General features: G+C 38.7%; 1 protein-coding gene across 1 annotated transcript in view; it reads left to right on the top strand.

The window, feature by feature from the left end:
• Nucleotides 1–23,274, top strand: part of MYO5C (myosin VC) — a 153,261-nt gene that overhangs the window by 72,533 nt on the left and 57,454 nt on the right. The window contains exons 13-23 of the mRNA XM_069098065.1: nucleotides 813–938; nucleotides 2,680–2,763; nucleotides 5,686–5,820; nucleotides 7,990–8,087; nucleotides 11,116–11,202; nucleotides 11,786–11,897; nucleotides 13,803–14,014; nucleotides 18,881–19,046; nucleotides 19,465–19,611; nucleotides 19,830–19,994; nucleotides 21,966–22,059. Of these exons, the coding sequence (XP_068954166.1) occupies nucleotides 813–938; nucleotides 2,680–2,763; nucleotides 5,686–5,820; nucleotides 7,990–8,087; nucleotides 11,116–11,202; nucleotides 11,786–11,897; nucleotides 13,803–14,014; nucleotides 18,881–19,046; nucleotides 19,465–19,611; nucleotides 19,830–19,994; nucleotides 21,966–22,059 (1,426 nt within the window). The remainder of the gene's footprint in view (nucleotides 1–812; nucleotides 939–2,679; nucleotides 2,764–5,685; nucleotides 5,821–7,989; nucleotides 8,088–11,115; nucleotides 11,203–11,785; nucleotides 11,898–13,802; nucleotides 14,015–18,880; nucleotides 19,047–19,464; nucleotides 19,612–19,829; nucleotides 19,995–21,965; nucleotides 22,060–23,274) is intronic.

Raw genomic sequence — 23,274 nt, 5'->3', positions numbered from 1 at the left:
TTGTGTTTTCCCTACAATTTAGGATCATTGCTGTCTTGTAAATATATCAGCCACTGTCTATTTGATCAGACCCTCCTGTCTTGCTTTGCTCTCTGATATCTATGCTATGTTGATTTCTTTCTTTACTTTATTTCTTGCTTATGACTTACCTGCTGAGTCTACTATTTATGTAAATTCTAGCTGTTCCAAGATCCTGATCCTCCCTGTCTTGTTGCTACCTTAACACAGAGACTGATAAATATTCTGTTATTTTTGTCATCTTTAATCACTTCAACATTTTTCTCCTACTTTAAATCATACTTGCTTTATTGGAGAAATATTACCATTTTTTAATCTTTACGATATTAGCACCAAAAACTCTTTAGATTATGTTACATTCTTGTATCTATAGGCAGAAATTGCACAACTGTTCTGCTGTGGATATATTTCAGTTTGTTGTTGGTAAGTTGTTTTTCAGCCATATCTGACTCTTTGTGATTCCATTGAGGTTTTCTTGGCAAAGATACTGGAGTGGCTTGACATTTCCTTCTCCAGCCCATTTTACAGATGAGGAAACTGAGGCAAAGCAGGTCAAGTGACTTGAGGGTCACACAGCTAGTAAGTGTCTGAAGCTGGATTTGAATTCAGGAAGATAAGTCTTCTTGACCTCAGAACCTGGCATTCTATCCATTGAACCACCTACTTTCCCTACTTCATAGTTTACTGGAGTTTACATAGTTTACTGCTGTGTTTCTGTGTCAGGTTTTACTCTGTTGAGCAGCTTTTTCTTGCCTTTATTAATGTTTTAACTCAGTTTATTTTTCCACTTTTAGTTACCACATGGTACAGATGAAAATTGGCTCCAAAAACTCTATAATAATTTTGTCAACAAGAATGCTTTATTTGAAAAGCCTAGAATGTCAAACACATCCTTCATCATCCAGCACTTTGCTGATAAGGTATGGTATGGATCTTGCACAGTTATTCACATGTCTGTATTCAGTGAGCATCTTTCAGAAAGGAGAGCATCAGCAAAGTATAGTCTGAGCTTCTGGTTGTATTTGAAATGTGTGCTCACCATGTGATTCATTGTAATGGCAAAATAGAGGTGAGTATACAGGTTTTATAGACAGAAATCAGAATTTCTTCTTTTGGTTCTGCCATAGACTGACTTTCTCAGAAATCCGAACTTCACAGAACAAATTCCTATAATAAAAGGATTTGTCCTGTAAAACTTAGACTCAGTCAAAAGGCTACACCCAAGGGCCTAGAAGGTCACATGTGGCCTTGAGGCTGCAGGTTCCCCACTGTAGGGATTCACTTACCCTGGTTTCATTTTATTTTTCTATTTATGAAGTTATATGGATGCCTCCTTCTGTGTTGAAGGTAGGGTGTGGTTCTGGTTAAATTATTACTGAGTACAAGTCCTCTGCTTGGAACACCTATGAAAGATCAATGATTTAAATAAACAAGGAATTCTAGGGAGTGCCATTATACCAGATTCTACTGGTGATATCCACGTGACTCCCTACTTGTAAGTTAGATGCCTTTGAAAGTTTCATTAACTACATCAGGCTCATTGATTAACAGTGAGTTAGTGCTTCTATATTCTGTAAAAGTATACATTACTTTATATATTAGCAGGTTCTCTGTAAAGTTGCATACAAAATGAAAGTTTATATTATTAAATTATATTTCCAATTAACTTCACTTATAATTTCAGAATTTCTATGAATTCTCATAGAAAAAAATCTAGATGCACAAGACAATAAAAATCATACATAATATGTATTTACTTCAAGGAACATTCTGCCTTTGATTCACATGGTCTATGTAAATTCACCTCCCTCACATGACTCTTGTATAAGAAGTCTATTCACATCATCTTTGTGCTCTCGTGAAAACATACACATATCACAATATACTATATTCTACTGCATTGGAAATTCCCAGTGATTTTTTGGAGAGGCTGGGGTGTTTAAGCAACCTCTCTATCAGTGCCATTGTTTCGAGGTATCAAGCAAAAGTAATTACCTAGAAAGAGGCACTTGGAGGTTTTTCAGTCTTTGGCAGAGCTCAGGCATTGGAAACAGTTAGTGATTTGTACTCTTACTATAAAGGTTCACTGTGCCTTTTTAAAAGCCCATGTTGGGTTTTTTGTTTGTCTCTCTGGCCTCTCAGTTGTCAGGATTTTCATTGGTAAGGTCATTCCTTGCTACCACATTAGTGTCAAATTAAGTAAAGGTTTGTTACTGAAACCAAGGGGCATCATTGAGCCATTTTATCCTCTTTCTGATGGGCACAGAGAGAGAACAAGATGACAACCTAGGGACAACTTCCTGAATTCATTAGCTAGAATTCAGAAAGCTAGGTTTTCCTTTACTCAGTTGTAAAGTTATTATAGTTTTAAAGCAGTTTACAATTAGAAAGTCAGATAGACACTGTTATAATCTGGCGTGGTATGTTGAGGGATTTACTGTTAGTACTTCGTGGTTGTAGTAAAGTTACAATCATAAAAAATAAAGAAACCAAATCCATTCTTCTCCAATCTATATTTTCAGCTCTTTATCTTGGGCTCTCTTAAAAGCATAAAACCACTATCATCCACAAAACAAATAGTGATTCAAAAATTGAAGACTTGACTGCTCTGTCTCTAAAATTATAGTCTACTGATATTCCTAATTTAAGCTCTTTGCATAGGTAGAGTATAAATGTGAAGGATTCCTGGAGAAGAACAGAGATACAGTATATGAAGTATTGGTTGAAATCCTGAGAACAAGCAAGGTTTGTAAATTAATACTTCAGTAAAATAAGTTAACAATTATTTATTGTACAATTCCACACAGCTAAAGAAGTATGTCAATACACTTCTGTATGATGAATATGTATATTGTATGATGTATGTATAATCTTTATTTCAGAGGCTCCTTCCTGAAACTAAGGGCCTACATATGTTTTGGGCACCTCTCACCTCTCTAGATCATTGCTCCGACCTAGGTAGAACCTGGAAATGTCATCATCTACCACTATCTAAAAGTGAGCCAAATAATACCCCTTATAAACATTTATGCTCACAAGGTTCAAAACATTTTATTTACAAATTTTCAAATTAATGATCACAGAAATGACATATATCTTCAATATTACACCATGAGCCTATACACATACCATTTACCTCCTTTCTTCTTTTTTAATAGTATTTTATTTTTTCAAATTACATGTAACAATAGTTTTCAGAATTCGTTTTTTATGAGATTTTGAGTTCTAAATTTTTTCTCCCTTCAGTGCCCCCTACCTGAGATGGAAAGTAATTTGACATAGGTTATACGTGTGCAATCATGGAAACATTTCCACATTGGTTATGTTGTAAAAGAAGAAACAACAAAAGCCACAAAAAGTGAAAATAATAGGCTGTGACCAGCATTCAGACTCCAGAGCTCTCTGGATGTGGATACCATGTTCCATTATGAGTCTTCTGGAATTGTCTTAGATCATTTTATTGCTGAGAAGAGCTAAGTCTATCAGAGTTCACTATCATACAGTGTTGCTGTTACTGTCTACAATGATCTCCTGGTTCTACTCACTTCACTCAGCATCAGTTCATATAAGTCTTTCCAGGTTCTTCTGAAATTCCCCTGCTCATCATATCTTGTAACACAACAGTATTTCATTACATTCATATTGACAACTTATTCAGCCATTCCCCAGCTGATGGACATTTCCCTCAATTTACAATTCTTTGCCAGCACAAAAGGAGCTTCTGTGAATATTTTTGTACACGTAGGTCCTTTTCCCCTATTTTTAAATGATATCTTTGGAATACAGACCTAGTAATGGTATTACTGGATCAAAGGGCATGCACAGTTTGTCCTTTGGACATAGTTCCAAATTGTTCTATAAAATGGTTGGATTGGTTCACAACTCCACCAACAATGCAGCAGTGTCCCTACTTTCCCACATCTTCCCCCAAATTTACCATTTTCCTTTTCTGTCATATTAGCGAATCAGGTGTGAGGTGGTACCTCAGAGTTGTTTTAATTTGCATTTCTCTAATCAACAGTGATTTAGAGCATTTTTTTTACATGACCATAGATAGCTTTAACTTCTTCATCTGAAAATGGCCTATTCATATCCTTTGACTTTTCTCAATTGGGTAATGACCTGTATTCTTATAAATTTACATCAGTTCTCTATATATTTGAGAAAAGTGCCTCTTCTCTTCTTAAGTGCCTAACGAACATTTTTCCATTCACATCAGCAGCCAGTTTTAGAGGTGAAAAGTATTTTCCTCAAACTCTTTTAATTCCCCCTCTCTCCAATATCCCCTCTCCAATGGTCAGTTGGTTACCTTATTCAAATTTTCCTTGGAATGCTAAGAGGAAGAGAAGGAGCTTGCTGCCCCAAGCATGGGTTCTGCAGTGATGAAGATTTGTTATCTTCACTCTAAATATACAAATAAATGCTTATTAAATACAAATTTTCTAAATTTCAAGAATCAAAATTCAATGACTATTTGCTTTTTGAATCTAAGTTAATATCCATGAAGATATAGTCTGCCGTGATTATCAGTTGTGCTGATGCTTAACTTTGGCTAAGAGAGACAGCTAACCTGATAAGACAATGAAAACCATATTGAAAATTATCTCAGCAGGTTGAAGCATAAGGCTAAAGTGTGGAGAACTAAACAGGAGATTAGGTACTGCATTTAGATTCAGAAAATCAAATGCAAAGGTACAGAATACAGGAAACCTGATTGCAGGGGCAAGGGGGAACAGTACATATTTTTTAAAAAATTTGGAGGTCTTAGTTGACCACAAGCTTTCCTTCTACTTTAAAAAAACCAACAACAACTGCTAATACATTCAGTCTATGATTGTTATTGTCAATAACAATGACTCATGATTCTTTAGGCTTTAAAGTTCATAAAGTGCTTTTCACACAGTAAGTAGGTAGTGAGAACATTATTATCTCCATTTTACAATTGGGAGATCTGAAGCTTAGAGAGAGATGGGAAGTGACTTATCCAAGGTCACAATTAGGAAGAGTCAGAGTGTCTCTGACATTCCCTAGCTCTGTGTCTCTGGGCAAATCATTTAACTGCTGTGAACCTTGGCTGGTGTCCTAGAACTGTTAAGACAGAAAAAAGAAGGAGAACCCATTTCTGTTGGTGAAGGGGGTTCTCACAGTGGGAGTTCCCCATGGTAATGAAATCAGAGATCCTTGGCACATTAAAGTTATGCCTTACAGTTAAGAGAAGGAAATGTGGTGTAATGAAGAGTGTTGGACTGAAAGTTAAGAGACCTACGTTCTAATCCAAACATTAATTTACCAGATGGATTTGGGCAAGTCACTTTTTCCCTCTAGTTTTCATTTTTTGCATCTGTCAAATGAGGGAGGGTTGGATTAGCTGAACTACTTCAAAGGCCCAGTGAATAAAGAGCAACGGTCCTGGAATCAGGAAGATCTGAGTTCAGATTCAGCCTTAGATGCTAGCTGTGTGTGACCCTGGGCAAGTCACTTAACTTCTGTCTGCATCAGGTTTCTCATCTATAAGATGGGAATAATAGCACCCACCTTCCAGGGTCATTGCAAGAACCAAATGGGCTAATATTTGTGAAGCACTTTGTAAACCTTACAATGTGATATAAGTGCTACTTATTATTATTCTTATCTGTGTTAAATGTGATGTTCTTTGTCATTTTTCAGTTTCCTCTTTGTGCTAGCTTTTTCCAAGAAAACCCAAGTCCTCCACCTCCTTTCAATTCAGCTATCACAGTCAAATCTGCCAAGCAAGTGCTCAAGCCTAAGAACAAGGATTTCCGGACGACAGTTGGCAACAAGGTACCGAGATCTTTGAGGGTAGTAAAGAGATAGAAGGGGGCAGCTAGGTGGTGCAGTGCATAGAGCAGCGGCCCTGTAATCAGGAGGACCTGAGTTCAAATCCACCCTCAGACATTTAACACAAAACTAGCCATGTGACCTTGCCCAAGTCACTTAACCCCAATTGCCCTGTCCTCCCCCCTCCAAAAAGCAAAAGAGAGAAGGCTTGTGGGTGTGAGGTCTGGTGCTTTTCTTGGAGAGCCATGTATCTGCATATTCTAGGACAGATGTGGAAAATGTATCATTTTTCAAATGTAAAAATATAAACATAGGGGCAGCTAGGTGGCTCAGTGAATAGAACACCGGCCCTGGAGTCAGGAGGACCTGAGTTCAAATCCATCCTCAGACACTTAACACAAAACTAGCCATGTGACCTTGGGCAAGTTACTTAACCCCAATTGCCCTCCAAAAAAAGCAAAAAAAAATTTTTTTAATTTTAAGAAAATTTAAACAATATAAACATAGAAGAAAAACTATTCATAACAATGGGATGTTTATCAAGTCTGACCACATGTCACCTTTGATTGGCTGCTGTTTTCAGGACCCTTTAGAAAGTAATAATCACAATAACAATAGCTTTTGTTTATGTGACACTTTGTGGTTACCAAATGTTTTATTTTCATTGTCTCACTCAAGGAATTGACATGTTTCATTAAGTTAAATTATTGTACTGAATTTTCAAGGTTGTTTTTAAACCAGGTCCATGATTTCTTTGGTATACAGAGAGTGTTCTCAATGAGAAGCTTTCTTTCCCAGAGCAAACTGGCAGCTGATTTCAGACTGAGAGTCTCAGAGTTACCTGGGTCCCTGAGAAATCAAGGGACTGGTCCAGGACCACATAGTCAATATCTGTGAGGCAGACCTTGAACCCAGGCCTTCCTGACACTGAGACCAGCTGTCTGTCCACTATACATGATATTGGTGCATACTTTATAAAAGCAATATTAAGTCTGAGGTTTTATAACTCAGAAGGTTGTTATGAGATAGATGAAATAAGAATATGTAAAGCACTTTGCAAAGCTTGGCATACTATGTAAATGTGAATTATTATTGCTAGAGTTAATCTCAGCTTATTATAATACACCAGTGCTGGTGATCTCATCGATGTGAGCATTTCTTCCAGCAATGCAAATTGTGTCCCATTCATGCCTACCCTGGGAGCCTCCTGTTCATGCCTTCCCATAAATTTACATCCAATGTTCTGGAAGCACATTTGTTATCTTGACAGGGTATGGATACCAGTGGAGCATAGAAGCTAGCCACCAGTTATCCCTTTCTTGTGGCTACATGACCAGCCCACCTCTTTTTTTCCCTAGACATACATTTCTCTGGTCACATCCTTTATGCTATTCCTACATAGGTCTTCATTTGGAATATATTGTGGCCTGCTTTAACCCACCACATATCTTTCCATTTCCCTTTGGGTGATTCTTAACTTCAGGTCTTCAGAGAACTCTAATATTTCATGACTTACAGCCATTTATTACTAGAAGACTATTTGTGTAAAAAAAATGGGCCTTTGTTTTGGGGTGAAGTTTAGAGTTACCAAAAATAACTGTGCCACTTCCCAAAGACAAGTTAGCCACTCTGTCCCACTTGCTCATTTCTGGGCCTAGCTCGCTGTCCATTTGTCATATTGGTCATGTGTCTGTACATACATATATGTAATATAAGTGTGTGTATATACACATGCTAACAGATGAACACCAAAAATATCATATTCTGAGCAACAGACATTCTTCATCTACTTGTTTTTCCCTGTGTGGGTAATTAGGAGAAACTCTTTCAAATGGTTATGAATTTCATTTAGGAGACTTTAGAGTGTTCCAGGTCTTGCTGTAATCACTATGATGTCATACACAAGAAGGAATATCTGGCACAGCTTACTAACTTAACCTTGAAAATCTGAGAAATTTTTCTTATATCTAATTTTTAAAAGTATCATATATGGTACAGACCCTCCCCCCAAATTCTCCTTATTTTATTTTTTAGGCATTTTGATTTTCTTTTCCCCATCTTCAGTTTCCTACTAAGATAGCATGAAGGCTAAGAAAGTTGACTGCCTGATGCAAGAGTTAAATTAGGTTCAATATGACTTTCAATATGACCTGAAAATTTATGATTTTCTAGTTCCGAAGCTCTTTGTATTTGCTGATGGAGACGCTCAATGCAACCACACCTCACTATGTAAGATGCATAAAGCCAAATGATGAGAAGTTGCCGTTTGAGTAAGTACTCCAGTATCCTTGAAAATACGAATATTATTCAGTCTCATGGCTCCTTATTTAATGTTATTCTTAGAGAACATAAAAGATTAGGAAACAAAATTTCCTTTGTTAACTATTTTCTAGTTCTTTGATGACTGATGTGAATTTAGTGTAAAATTGAAAAGCAACAATATTTTATCCAGAAAAAAATGAGTCTTAAGGATAAAGAGGAACTTATGATTTTAAAATACAAGATTTGAAATGAAAAGTCATTTATTCAACACTTGTTAAGCACCTCTTATATTACTGTTCTTAGCACTGGGGATACCAAGATAGCTATGATATAGATCCTCCTCTGAAGGAGCATGCAATGGAATGGGTGAGTAAGAAAAGTGTGAAAGAAATGGGAGTGGGCCGCTAGGTGGCGCAGTGAGTAAAGCGCCGGCCCTGGAGTCAGGAGGACCCGAGTTCGGTTCTGGCCTCAGACACTTAACACCCACACAAAAAAAAAACTAGCCATGTAACCTTGGGCAAGTTACTTAACCCCAATTGCCCTTCAAAAGGCAAAAGAAAAAAAAAGGAGTTAGAATAATTGATTTGCTTAGGATATAGGCATTTCTTTATCCACAATTTGCCAATAGAGTATAATCTTAATATATTAGTGGAAAAATTAATAATAATTAAGAATTAGTGGAAAATATTAATTCTAGATATAGTTAGATAAGTTATTTTACTTGTGAGAATATTACTGAACTCCAGAGTAATTGGGTTAAAATGGTAATAGGATAGATTATAAAGGAGGTATATATGCTCCAGCAAAGGTCTCAAAAGGGTACCAGATTGGATGTAATAAAGAAATTCAAAGAAAACAGCAAGCCCCTTCAGTCACCCCAGGACTATACAAAAAGACGCCCAGAATTCTGTGGACAAAGGGAAAGAAAGACAACCTGAATAGCCCATCAAGGCAAAAAGTCTGCAGTAGTCTGATCTGAGTTCCTGCTGCCCTGAGACACTGCTACCAGCTCTGAAGAGGAGCCCAAATCTTCTAGCTTTTCAAAATTTGCAGTGTTGCCCTCTGGTCAGAGCAGCGGAGAAGAGAGATTCAGTCTCCCCCCTCCTCACCACCTTGCTGCCCTCTGGTTATAGGAACAAGGGTTTGGCTCCTCAAAGTGCTCCTGAAACTTAACTCTCACAGCTAAAATCCCTGCTCTTATAAACATCAGTTCAGAGGTGTGACTAATTCTTTCAAACCATCCCAATTCATTTCCTTTGTCACTTTATCTAATTTCATTCAATGACTTCCCAAACTGATGGAAAACTTGCATACCCCTAATTTATACCCATGATTGATGGGCCAATAGCAGTGTCTGAGATTCAGGCACACAGCTTATATCTTTGATTGATTCTATGACTCAAAGAGATATTGTCACCTGATAAAGGTATCAGGCTACAGATCATTTTACTGGTTACATTAATTGTCGTGGATGGATGTGGTAATCCTCTTTCCCTTATATACAGAAAAGAACAGAAGGCTTTGGAGCAGGAGACATATAAGCAGAACAGGTTTGAAACTAGGGTGTTGAATTCATCACATATATATTTTTTTCAAAACCTAAATTGTGCATAATAGAGATTTGCAATTACATATATAGCCCTCTTTTTTCAGCTCTTCGTGTGTGGAAATACTTGTGCTTGCTGGTGCTTATAAAATTCAGAATAATAAGAAATATCTTTTTCATTTATTCCAAGATAAAATCATTTAAAAGCTATCTAGTATTTTGACTAGATTGACAACATTCTGCCCTAATAGCAACCCATAGGATACCTGTTTTAATGAAGTGATAGAAATGATTTTAAGTTCTTATATGAGTTGCATGTACATGGGACTTTTAAAAAAAACTTTAATATGCTGGGAAACATTTTAAGTATAGTAATATGATTTATCTGGCATCTGTTAGAATAGAAATGCTTCCCATAAATGAATTTTTCATAACTCAAGTTTACCTTTCAGGTGCCAAACTTGATAGATAGATAGATAGATAGATAGATAGATAAATAGATAGATAGATAGATAGATAGATAGATAGATAGACAGACAGACAGATAGATAGATAGATAGATAGATAGATTCATTCATTTTTGGTGGGAGTTTTCATGAATTAAACTTATTAAACTCTTTGATCCCACTTGAAGGATGCTAGACATGATTTACCTTTTTCTAGGATACAGGATTATCTTTTTTCTCTCCCCTCTTTCAGTGTCATAATTGTCTGTGCCCAACTCTCAGATTCAAACACAGGTCTTTTGACTCTAAAACCAGTGGGCATCCAGTTTTGGATTGAAGATCTCGAAGTGACAGGAAACTCCTTTATTGTTTTGCTGTTGTTGTTCAGTCGTTTTTCAGTCATGTCTAACTCTTTGTGAGTTTTAAGGAGTTTTCTTGGCAGAGATAGTGGAGTGGCTTGCCATTTCTTCCCTAGCTCATTTTAAAAGTAGGGAAACTGAGGCAAGAAGAATTTAAGTGACTTGCCCAGGGTCACACAGCTACTAAGTGTCTGAGGTCAGATTTTAACTCAGGAAGATGAATGTTCTTCACTCCAGGCCTGGCATTCTATCCACTTTTGCTACCTTGCTGCCCTTCCTTATTATAGAAATGGCATAAGTCTGTTGCATCCTGCCTTGTGTGTGCTTTTTTATTGTAACAGTTTAATCCTATATAAATGGAGGCTAGGTGATATAGTGGTTAGAGTACCGGGCCTGGAGTGAGTAACACTCGTCTTCCTGAATTCAAATCTGGCCTCAGACACTTACTAGCTGTGTGACTCTGGCCAAGTTACTTAACCCTCTTTGCTTCAGTTTCCTCCTCTGTAAAATGAACTGGAGAAAGAAATGGCAAACCACTCTAGTATCTGCCAAGAAAACCCCAAATGGGGTCACAGAGTCAGACACAACTGAAACAACTGAACAATATCTGGACTCCAGTCTACAGAGATACAATAATCCCAAATAAAAGATGATGGGAAACAGTTGCAAAATCTTTTCTCTCTAGGTTTGACTCCAAAAGAATTGTTCAGCAGCTTCGAGCCTGTGGAGTTTTAGAAACCATTCGCATCAGTGCTCAGAGCTATCCTTCCAGGTACGTTGGTAGACATTCTTTGGGACCACCTGCTTATCCCGTGCTGAGGGGGTGGCATTTGTCCTGGGTACACATCCTCTGGAAGTGCAGTTGAAATTTTCCTAAGCCCTTCTTACTGCCACATGGAAAAGATATTAGTAAGCATAAAGTTGGGCTATAAGGGAAACAGGTCAACATAGTTAGTACCTACTTCCCACTTGCTGATCATACTCAACAGCTACTGGTCCCAAACTCCATAACTGCTATGAGAGAGAAGCTTGTATGGAGGTGGCAAGCAGGAAAGAGCCCATGGGAGGTAGGATTTGGCAGTGGCAAGCTAAAAGGACTCTTGGTGGCTGGTGAGAAGGATGGTTAGGGTGATGCCAGGGTAATGGGATGGAAGGGGGTTACTTGGGTCAATGCCACTAGTCCCAGGGTAACCTTTCAGCCCTCCTCACTACCACTACCACTCAGAACCCCTAGGTTCTAGAGTACCACAAGTAGATGTGGTGACAGGAAGCATTCTAGGGGATCTGAGACCTCTTGGCACTGCTCTCAGATCATACTGTTATTTGCCAAACTGGAATCTGTTCCCCCCCCCCAGGTGGACATACATAGAGTTTTATAGCCGCTATGGAATTCTCATGACTCAGCAAGAACTTGCCTTCCGTGATAAGAAAGAGGTTTGCAAGGTGGTTTTACACAGACTAATCCAGGTTAGTCTGTGCCGCTCTACTTTGGATCACTTGTATTTTCTCTTACATGATTCAACGCAACAAATGTTTTTTTAATCATCTTCTGGGTACAAAGCACCAAGGAACTGGTTATCTATAAAATGAGTGGTTCCCATAAGGTAATCCCTAAGGTCACTCCAGCCCTTAATATTGTTACCTTGTGATGCGCACTTTAGCTAACTGACAGGGTTTCTGCCTTCATGGGGCACACAGCTCAGTAGAGAGCTCTGATATATTCCAACTGATACAAAACAGTATAGGATAATAATGGCTAGCATTTATATAGTGTCTTAAGGTTTGTAGAGCACTGTACATGTTATCTCATTGATCCTCACAAAAAGCTTGTAAGGTAGGTGCTATTGTTCCCATTTTACAGGTGAAGAAACTGAGATTGAGAGAGGTTCAGTGAATCGCCTAGTGAAATACAGCTAGTATGTGCCTGAGGCAGGATTCAAACCCAAGTCTTCTGAGCTTCAAGTCCAGCATAAGAGAGTGACAGGCCAAGTGCTATAGTATGGGGGGGAGGGGGAAGGAGGGAAGAAGTGACATGTGAGATGGGTTTAAAAAAAGAATGTGTAGAAATTCAACCAATGGATGGAGTGAAGGGAGGGCATACCAAGCATAGGAAATATAGCATGAGTAAAAGAATGAAGGTAGGAAAGGGCAAGGTACATACAGTTTAACAAAAGATCAGAACATGTAGAAACGTAGTATGAGCTATAGCTGGGTAGATGGAGGTGTGATAAATTGTGGTAGATATTGAATGGTGGGCAAAGGAGTAAAAGCTCTGGGTTTACATATGTTAGATAAAATCATGGGGCTTTCTCATTAATCACACTCTTTGGTTTGTGCTGATACTCCTAGAGAAGATTCTAGATCTATACAACAAAAGGAAAAGGGCCTGGCTTAGCTACAGAGCAAGTACTCAGGTTAATAAGACATCAAATAGAAGACAGACTTTATTTAACCTGACCCCCCCCCCCAAATGCAGAAGACTCATGCTCAAGTTCATAAACAGTACAACTATCCCTCTTTTTCTCTTCATTGGATCTCTGCTTTCCTTGGAGAATATAAATTCCTCCAGACTTATTGGACAGCTTTGGCAGTAAAGTCTTCCCACTCCCCAGTAAAGGTAAAGAAACTCTCTCCTCCAATGAGTCTCCCTTCTCCAGAGACCTATACTGTCCTCCAGACAGAGAGTACAACCATGGGACCAAAGTCCTTTGGCATGGAAAAAGTATTTAGGATGGATAAGAAAGTCAAATAATACCCTTTCTTTGATCAGCTTCACCTCCCCAAGGACCTATATGTAGCCTTCCATTCTTAATATTCCATTCTGGGGTTGGCTCCTCCTGCAAGGGGAACTCCATAGAATTCCTGGACTTCCACCGTCACATTTGCACAATCCACATAACTCACAGTACGGGTGAAGGGCAAGATTTGGATTTATCTTTATCTTTGTGTTTAACTCTTACTTAATCTAAGAACCCTTTGGCTTTTTTTTTTAATCGTTCTTTTACATAACTGCCTTTTAGATACTTGAATCATGCTCCTTGAAGATTTCTCTTCTCCAGGCTAACTAGGCCTATTTCTTTTTTTTTTCTTTTTGGAGGAGGGAGGGCAGGGCAATTGGGGTTAAGTGACTTGCCCAAGGTCACACGGCTAGTAAGTGTTAAGTACCTGAGGCCGGATTTGATCTCAGGTCCTCCTAACTCCAGGGCTGGTGCTCTATTCACTACACCACCTAGCTGCCCCTAACTATGCCTATTTCTTTCAGCACACCTCTTCCCCAAGATTTCAGGTGTCTTACATATGTTGTAGAAAATCTGCATATATTAAATTGGGGGAAAGATCATGTCTGATCAGACATACTGTTTTCTCTTCTAGGATTCTAACCAGTATCAGTTTGGTAAAACAAAAATTTTCTTCAGAGCAGGACAGGTGGCCTATTTAGAAAAACTTCGGTTGGATAAACTGAGGCAAGGGTGTATTGTGATACAAAAGCACATCCGAGGCTGGCTCCAGAGAAAGAAATTTCTCCGAGAGAGAAAAGCTGCTGTGACAATACAGCAATACTTTCGTGGAAAGAAAACTGTAAGGTATTAAACGAATGTACACAATGGGGGTGGGGTTGTATGTATGTATAGGCATTTACACAGACAAGTGGAGAAGAAATGAAGGATTCTGGGAGCTAAGCAGTGGACTGGGAAGGTTGAGTTTCTGAGTTTTTATTCTGATTTGGCCACTGTTATAACTTAAGATCCTAGAGGAACTGCTCTATCCTCTTAAAGTTAGGTTTTCTCTGGTGGCATTAATATTGTCTCTTCCTCTTAATAGTACAGTGAATGATATTTTTTAAATGAAGGTAAATTGATGGGACAATGAAACTATAAGTATTAATTTGTATTCATAAGCCTGAGAAGTTTGGATCTATTACCTGACATTCAATTAAATCAAAAATGTTTATTAAGTACCTACTGTCTACAAGGTATTGTGATACGTTTGGGAGATACAAAGGAAAAAAACCATCATAACCAATCAGACACTTATTTTTGTTTGTCACATGCCAGACACTCCCATAGATGCTGTAGATAAAGACAAAAATGAAGCATCTCTTAACCTCAAATAGCTTGTGTTCTGTTGGCAGAAATCATATGTACACATAGAAGTATGTACAAAATGAATACATAAAGGAAATTTGGGGAGGGTTGAAACATTGGCAGCTGGAAGATCAGGACAGGTGTCATGTAAAAAGTGGCATTTGAGCTGAGCTTTGAAGGAAAACAACAATTCTAAAAGATGGTGGTGAGAAGAGTGTGTGAGAGACAGCTTGTGCAAAGGCATGGAGATGGGAGATGAGGTGTCATGTGTGCTGAAAAGCAAGACCATTTTGTCTGAATTGTAAAGTGCATGAAAGGAAATAATGTATAATAAACCTGGAAAAGTAAGATGGACCCAGGTTGAGAAGGGTTTTAAATACCCAACTGATACATTTGCATAGAAGATCTAAAAGGAAACCATAGAAGTTTGTTGAGTATGATGGAGACATGGTTTATATGTGCTTTGGGAGAAATCACTTTGGCAGCTAAATAGAGGATGGATTAAAGAAGGGAGAAAGTTGAGGCAGAGAAGCCCATTCGCTATTGCAGTAGTTGTGGTGATGAGGGCCTGTACTATGGAACTGGCCGGGTAAGCAGAGAAGGGGAGTGAATACAAGGGATATTGCAAAAGAAATGACAAGACTTGCCAAGTGATGGCATACATGGAAGAAGAGAGAGGAATTTAGGATGGCTATGAGGCTGTGGACCTGGGTCACTGGAATGATGCTGGTGCCCTCAACAGAAATAGGGAAATTTGGAAGGTGATTGGGTTTAGGGAGAAAAGATAAGGAGTTCTGTTTTGGACATGTTATGTTTGAGATATGTATGGGACATCAAGTTCAAAATGTCCACTGGGCAGTTACATGATAAAGGAGAAAGACTTGTATTGGATATATAGATCTGGGTGTAACATGCTAATAATTAAACTCGTGGAAGCTGATGAGGTCACCAAGAGTTAGAGTATGTAGCAAGAGGTCATAACACATGGTAGAACTTCAGGGTACACTCACAGTTGAGATGTAGGATGTGGATTATCCAGGAGGGCAAAAACAAATGGTCAGAGAGGCAAGAAGACAGTCCCTACCTGTCAAAAGCAGATATGACATAGGGAATAGTGGCTTGGTAACCATCACACTGAAAAATGACCCTCAGCATTGAGGGAAAAGATAAGAATAAATATTGACAGGTAGAAAAGTTGAGTTAGCATCTTGCAGTGAAAAGAATACTACATTTGGATTCAGAGGACCCAAGTTCCAATTCTGGATCTTCTACTTCCCATATGTCCTTGAGCAAGTCAACTCTGCTCCTTGGCCCTCAGTCTCCTCATCTCTGAGATAGAAAGGTTTGTACCAGATGATCGCTGAGAGCCCTTCTAGGTCCTGTGGTCTTGGGAAGGTCACTTAATTTCTCTGGAATTCAATTTCCCTTATCCACAAAATGAGCATTTGATTCATTCTAAAGTCTGCTAGAGTGCTAAACTTCGGATGCTGTACTCATTTTCATCTTGGGAAATTCACTAAGGGTAAATTGAATCCTCTTCTTTTCAGTACCCCCTGAAGGACATCTCACAGCACAATAATCAGTGTTAGTGATCATAGTCCTGAGTCATCAAGAAAAGCTTTAAACAATGCTTAAGTTGGGATGTGTGATACATTTTTAAAGATTTCTATCAAAGATGGTTAAAATAAATTGTTAGGGCTGTGACCAGTAACCTTCACTTAGGTGGAACAACACATTCCTTGATGATGTCAATGTAATGAAGAATTATCCTACTACAATTAATAGCTTTCTTTTCTACAATGCTTTAAGATTTGCTAAGTATTTTTTTACTAATTATTACTATGCCCATTTTACAGGTGAGGAAACTGAAACTCAGGTTAAGTGACTTGCCCATGGGTGCATAGCTAGTATTTTATTTTACCTATCCTGGTGGCCTCTTAGAGATGTTGGGAGGATAAATGAAGGAAAAGTTGATTCCTCCCCTCCTCAGTAACCCCTGAAGGCATCAGGGGCATAATTCACAGGTGAAAAAGCTAAAACATTACTAAGAGTCCTCTTTCCTTTTTGCTCTATACAATTTCAAGTAGTGATCTCACCTGCTCATCTCATCAGTTCCCACAGATTCCATTAAAATCTATATACAGATGGTTCCCAGAACTATGACTTGTCTAGCTTTAGTTTCTCCCCTGAGTTATAATCCTGCACTATCAACTGCATTTTCAGTGTCTCAAATGCGATGTCCCATAGGCATCTCCAACTCAACATAGATAATACATAACTCATTATCTTTCCTCCCAGACCTTCCTCTCTTCTTAACTTCCCTCTTACTGCATCACTGGCCTCCTAGCCACCAGACTCACAATCCCATTTTCATAATCAACCCCTCATTCTCACTCACCCTATATTTCCAACCCATTGCTAAATCTCATTGTATCTACCTTTACATCATCCCTTAAATATGTCCTCTACATTCACACTGCCTTTGCCCTAATTCAAGCCCTGCTCATCTCATTTCTGGACTATTGTAATAGCCTTCTAATAGGTCTTTCTCCTTCTAGTTTCTCTATACTCCAAACCCCCTCAACTCAGCTGGCAAGATGATTTTTTCTAAAGTATAGGTTGGACCATGTCACCTCTCCCTCCCCTCACTCAGTAAAGTCCAGTGGCTCCCTCCTGCATCCAGGATCAGATATGAAGTCCTGTGTTTGGTATTTAAAGCTTTTCATAACCTGGCCGCTTCCCATAATTTTCATCCACTCACTCTGTAATCCAGCCACCCTGCTGTACTTGCTGTTCCTTAGGTACAACTCTCTATTTCTCATAACCATGATTTTGAATTAGATATACCCCATACTTGGAATGCTCCCTCCCCTCATCACCTCCTCTTCAAATTTCTAGTTTGCTTCAACACTCATCTCAAATCCTGCTTTCTGAAAAAGGCATTTCCTAGTCATGATCAGCTGTTACTACCTTTTCCTTTGAGACTACATTCCGTTTATGCACATATATGTGTGTATAAATATGTATACATATATACACATAAACTCATGCATTATTTATCCCTAAACAAGACACATGTACCTTTTCTGTATGCATATCATGTGTATACATGTATATGTATTTGTACATAAATATACATGTCTGTGTGTATATACATGTGTGTACACCCCCCAATGTTTATCTAGTTATTTATATCTTATCACATTAAACTTTGAGTCCCTTGAGAGCAAGGACTGTTGTTTGCCTTTCTTTGTGTCCCCCACATTTAGTACAGTGCCTGATACACAGTAAGCACTTAATAAATGCTTGCTGACTGACTGAAAAAGCATTCATTATCTTCTTTGTATGGGTACATGTGTAAGAAAGACTGTTTGCTACAGCGTGTAAGGGTACATGTGTATTTATTCAGTGCTGGTGATTTTTGGTTGAGTCATTCAAAGTAAGCTTGGGATCAGGGTGGAAAGGACAATATAAATGTCCACTCTGCGCACAAATGTGCACCAATAAAGTTCTTACAGAGATACACTCTTGTATTCATAAAGTGTGGTGTGTGTGTATGCTATATACAAAATCAGGGCATTTGCTATTCCATATAAGTGAAGGTTACTGGTCTCAGCACTGACTATTTTAACCATATTTGATGGAAAGCTTTAAAAATGTATTGCACACTTCCTGACATAAGCATTGTTTAAACCTTTTCTTGATAATTCAGAACTATGATCGGTAACAGTGATTACTGTGCCATAGATAGATAGGTAGACAGACAGACAGACACATATACACTTAAAAAGTATTATACTTCTCTTTTTTTCATTTGAAAGGTGGGAGACTATAATATAGAATATTCTATAAATATGTGTATGTTTATGTATGTGTATCCCCGCACATACATATGTAAAATGTATGTATTACTTAAGTGTTTTTCTTTGTCATAAGGTAGTGCGCAAGAGCTTGCTATGCTGAACAGAGAGTAGACCTCAGAGGTAGGAGGACTCAGGCTCAAGTTTTACAGTTGACATAGAATGGCTTCAGACCCTGGGCAAGTAACTGAATCTCTTAGTGATCCAGACAACTCCCTGAGACTCTTAAGTTATAGATGAAGAGGTGACCTGCACTGATAGAGTTTTCTCACCTTGGGTTTCCTATATCACTGTAGTCACTTACCTGGTACCTCCCCGCCCAAACAAGGTGGGGGAGGACTCATTTGTGGATGGAGCTATTGATGAAAAACAAACAAACAGATTGTGTCTTTAAAATAAGGTCTTTTTTTTTTTTAAGAAAAAGGTGTTTTATAAATACAAAGTACTCCAGCAGAAGCAGATATTATGTGGAAAACAAATTAACTTTATATTCTTTTTAATCAAGGAAAGCTATCTCTGCCACAGCCTTGAAAGAAGCATGGGCAGCCATAATCCTTCAGAAGCACTGTCGAGGTTATCTGGTCCGTAACCTTTACCAGCTCATTCGTGTGGCCACTATAACGATACAGGCTTATACCCGAGGATTCCTAGCAAGGAAGAAATATCAAAAGGTACAACCAGGATTCAATGTGTTCTTAGGACTAGGATAGTAAAAGAGATTTATTTTTAGTGTCTTCCTACAAATTTCAGATATGCACAGTAAATATTTCAGAAGGGTTAAGATTGATCTTCTGTGTTAACTATTCGAGTAGTTTTGATGTTAGGAGGATCCCTTTGGGAGATTACATTTTGTAATTTCATCATATAGATGTACTAGTGGTTGCTTCTTCTCTGTAAAATTATAAATCAGCCAGTCAGCAAGCATTTATTAAGCATCTATCACATATTGGACATGTGCTAGGGACTGAGGAAATAAAGATAAAAATGAAATAGTCCCTGTTTTCAAGGAGTTTCAGTTCCAAGCACTGAAGTCATTAATGAACAAGTCACTGGACTGCTGTGAGAATTTTTAATGTCTTATTTTTCAAGATGTTGAAAGAGCACAAGGCTGTAATCCTTCAGAAGTATGCCCGGGCCTGGCTGGCGAGACGCAGATTCCAGAGCATCCGACGATTTGTTCTAAACATCCAACTGTCTTATAGGGTACAACGTTTGCAAAAAAAGCTAGAAGATCAGGTAAGTTCCCTTTTCCATAACCATTTGCCAGCTATTTCTGGTAGAATGAAGAGATTAGGAAATGTAAAGCCCTTTAAACTTGGAAGGTTTATTATAGGACCAAAGAAGTCTTCTTTGGTATAGAAGCCTCCCCATCCCCTAAACCAGGGGTAGGGAACTTGCCCTAAACATAAAACTTTCACTGGTTTCAAACAATCATTTTTGTTTTCCCTCTTTAGAACAAAGAAAATCATGGATTAGTGGAGAAACTAACCAGCTTGGCAGCCACTCATGCTAATGATATGGAGAAGATTCAGAAACTTGAATCAGAGCTGGAAAAATTAACCATCCAAAAGCGAACCTATGAAGAGAAAGGCAAGAAGCAAAAGGAAGTTATGGAAGAGGTTAAGTGTGGGATCTTTTTTTCTGCTTAAGAATTCATCTGTGTGGGGCAGCTAGGTGGCACAGTGAATAGAGCACCGGCCCTGGAGTCAGGAGGACCTGAGTTCAAATCCGACCTCAGACACTTAACACAAAAACTAGCCATGTGACCTTGGGCAAGTCACTTAACCCCAATTGCCCTACAAAAAGCAAAAAAAAAAAAATTTCATCTGTGCCACCATTTGAGGAAAAGATGACCTGACTGTTTTCCTTGAAAGCATGCCTCTGTAAAGCAAATCCTATTTTGTCATTACCTTCCCCAATTCAAGGGAAGATAGTTTCTAGGGATAGTGGAGCCAGGGGAGTAAGACCTGGGTCAGAAAGAAGAGAGCAGTGGCTGGAGAGATGCTCAAGAAAGTCCTTTCTGTCTCTGAAAATCCTGTGATTCCATGAATTGCCTCCAAAAGATCCCTGAGCAGGTTCACTCTCAGAAGTTATGTCTTACTCCCATACCCATCAGATTAGGCAAGGGGATAAGCTCTGCTCCCTGTGATATAAATGTAGATGCCTGAGAGCTTCTTTCAAACTTTGGGATACACAGCAAAAGCACTTAACTGCTTCTCCCATTATTTGTATCTTCCACATTTCCCAGAGTCTTGGGCTAACCGCACTGGCACTCCCACCATGGCAAAGGGATGGGTTGGGGACATATCTCCTATATCTTCTTTCAAGCCATGCTTGTTCTTTATAGTTTGGCAACATTCACTTTTGATTTGTGTGTGTGGTTGTCCTTTCCATTTATGTTGTTGTAGTCACTGCACATATTGTTTAAATTAGCTAAAATAAATTAGTAATTTATTTTTAAAAATATAAATTATTCCTTTTCAATGGAGCTATACTATGGCATAATCCTGGGGGTATAAACCCAATCATGGAATCTCTGGGTCAAAGGATATGGACATTTTTGGTTTTGGATGGAGGAAGGCAAGGCAATTGGGGTTAAGTGACTTGCCCAAGGTCACACAGCTAGTAAGTGTCAAGTGTCTGAGGTCGAATTTGAACTCAGGTCCTCCTAGTCCTGGGCCAGTGCTCTATTCGCTACACCACCTAGCTGCCCCGGTATAGACATTTTAGCTATAAAATGGTTGTACCCATTTTGCAGAGGAGCTTGTATTTTTATTAGATTTTAATTCTAATTAATTTTAATTACATTCTGAGAGCCATCAGCTACCAGAATCGAGAATAACAGTAGGTAATTGCCCCTATAAGTGAGAGAACATAAAGCAATAGAAATTCCTTCATAAGTCCATCAGTTTCTATCATAAATTGTTCATTTTACAACCTAGTAAATAAGTTCACTGAGGATTGTAGCCTGGCCATAAAGGAACTCATGCAATATGGGTTGGTTGGTTTGTTTCTGTTTTTTTGCTTGGGGGTGGGGGGGGCAAGCAGGGTTAAGTGACTTGCCCAGGATCACACAGCTGCAGCTGGATTTGAACTCAAGTCCTCCTGACTCCAGGGCCTATGTTCTATGTACTGCACCACCTAGCTGCCCCTCATGCAATATGTTTAAAAAAAAACAAACAAACTCTTACTTAGCACCAAGGAGCCTTAAGATTTCTGCTCTCATCTTTTATATGTCTCACCCAAAGCTAGGGCAGGTAGAAACCCATAGCCACAATATAATGGCAAGAACACTAGTGTCAGAAGACCCAGGATCGAATCTCTCTTCTCACACTTACTACCTGTATGACCTCAAGCATGTCACTTAGCCTTTCTCAGTCTGTTTTTTCATCTGTAAAATGAGAGGGCTGGACTTCGTGGCCCCTGAGTTTCCTTCCAGTTCTAGATCTGCTTCTAAAGCATCCGTTTAGAGGAAGAAAGGACACATAGCTATCAAAAAGGAGATGATGCATCAGCCAAGAACATAAAATTTTCTGTCATTTTAAATTGAGTGATACCAATAAATCATAGAACTCTTCTCTTTTTTTTAGAAATTGGCAAAGCTTCAGACATGCAACAAAAAATTGGAAATACAAAAAGAGAAGATAGAAAAGAAGCTTCAAGAAAAGACTGAGGAGATGAAAGGTAATGTCAGTGACTAAGGCATTACCAAAAAGAAAGAAATAAAAAAAGCTTGGGACCGGAAGAGAATTGGGCTTTATGGCAGAGGCAAACCACATACAATCTTTCTAAATGCCTCAGCTTACTGGACTATATTCAGTTGACCAAACAGAGGATGGTCTGTGTGGGGTGCGTGTTTCTGTACTGTGAAGAGCTGTATTTATAATCTAGTAACTGCGCCCTCTAGATACTTCTTTTGGGTTTCCTGTGTATATCTCGTCTTCCTCAGTTTAAGGAAGGGCTCATGTTTCAAACAGTCAGATCTCAGCATCACATACTTCTTCTGTTGTTATGGACCTGAGTCTAATACAGTATGCCTATGGCCATGGTCTCCAAACTTTTTCAATCACACATCCATCCCTATCATTTAAAATATTTTGAGCATTCACTCCCAATGTGTATATATTTGCTGTTTTATAAATTCCCTCCCTCACTTAAACCCAATTCACTTGCATGTCATGGCATCATCTCCCTAACGTCACAGTGTTTGTCAAGAACAAAGAACAACAACAAATTATATAAAGGTACTACTATACTAATAATTACATGCATTATTAGAAACCTAAATAGAGAACAGGAATTGAAGACAAAGCTAAGATAAAGATGAAATAATATTTGATCTCACAATCAGGAGGAAGGTGACATAGCCTGACCTGCCCTTGAGGGAAATTATTTTGACAGCATTGTGGAGGATGGAATGGAGTGGGGAGAAACTTGAGTCAGGGAGATGGTTAGGAGGCTATTAAATAATCCAGGTAGGTGGATTATTATTAGGGGCAGCTAGGTGGCCAATTAGATAGAGCAATGCATCTGGATTGAGGAAGAACAAAATTCAAATCCAACCTCAGACACTTAACTAGCTATGTGACCCTGGCCACATCACTTCATCCTGTTTGCCTCAGTTTCCTCCTCTCTAAAATGAGCTGGAGAAGGAAATGGCAAACTACTCCAGTATCTTTGCCAAGGAAACCCCGAATGGGGTCACCAAGAATCAGATATGACTTAAGCGACTGAATAACAACAACAAACAATAATCCAGGTAAGAGTAGATGAGAGACTGCAATAGATTGGTGGTGACATGAGTAGAGAGAAAGGGAAAGATTTAGAGATGTTATGAAGGTAGAAATAACAAGATTTGGCAACAGGTTGGTTATGTAAAGAGAGATGTGACACTGAGGC

The sequence above is a fragment of the Petaurus breviceps genome, unplaced genomic scaffold (genome assembly GCF_028583685.1).
Source record: "Petaurus breviceps papuanus isolate PSGF00001 unplaced genomic scaffold, PetGlider_PUasm1.0 37, whole genome shotgun sequence".
NCBI classification, from domain to species: domain Eukaryota; kingdom Metazoa; phylum Chordata; class Mammalia; order Diprotodontia; family Petauridae; genus Petaurus; species Petaurus breviceps.
The sequence above is the reverse complement of the archived record's forward strand: the minus strand, read 5'-3'. Positions and strand labels throughout refer to the sequence as shown.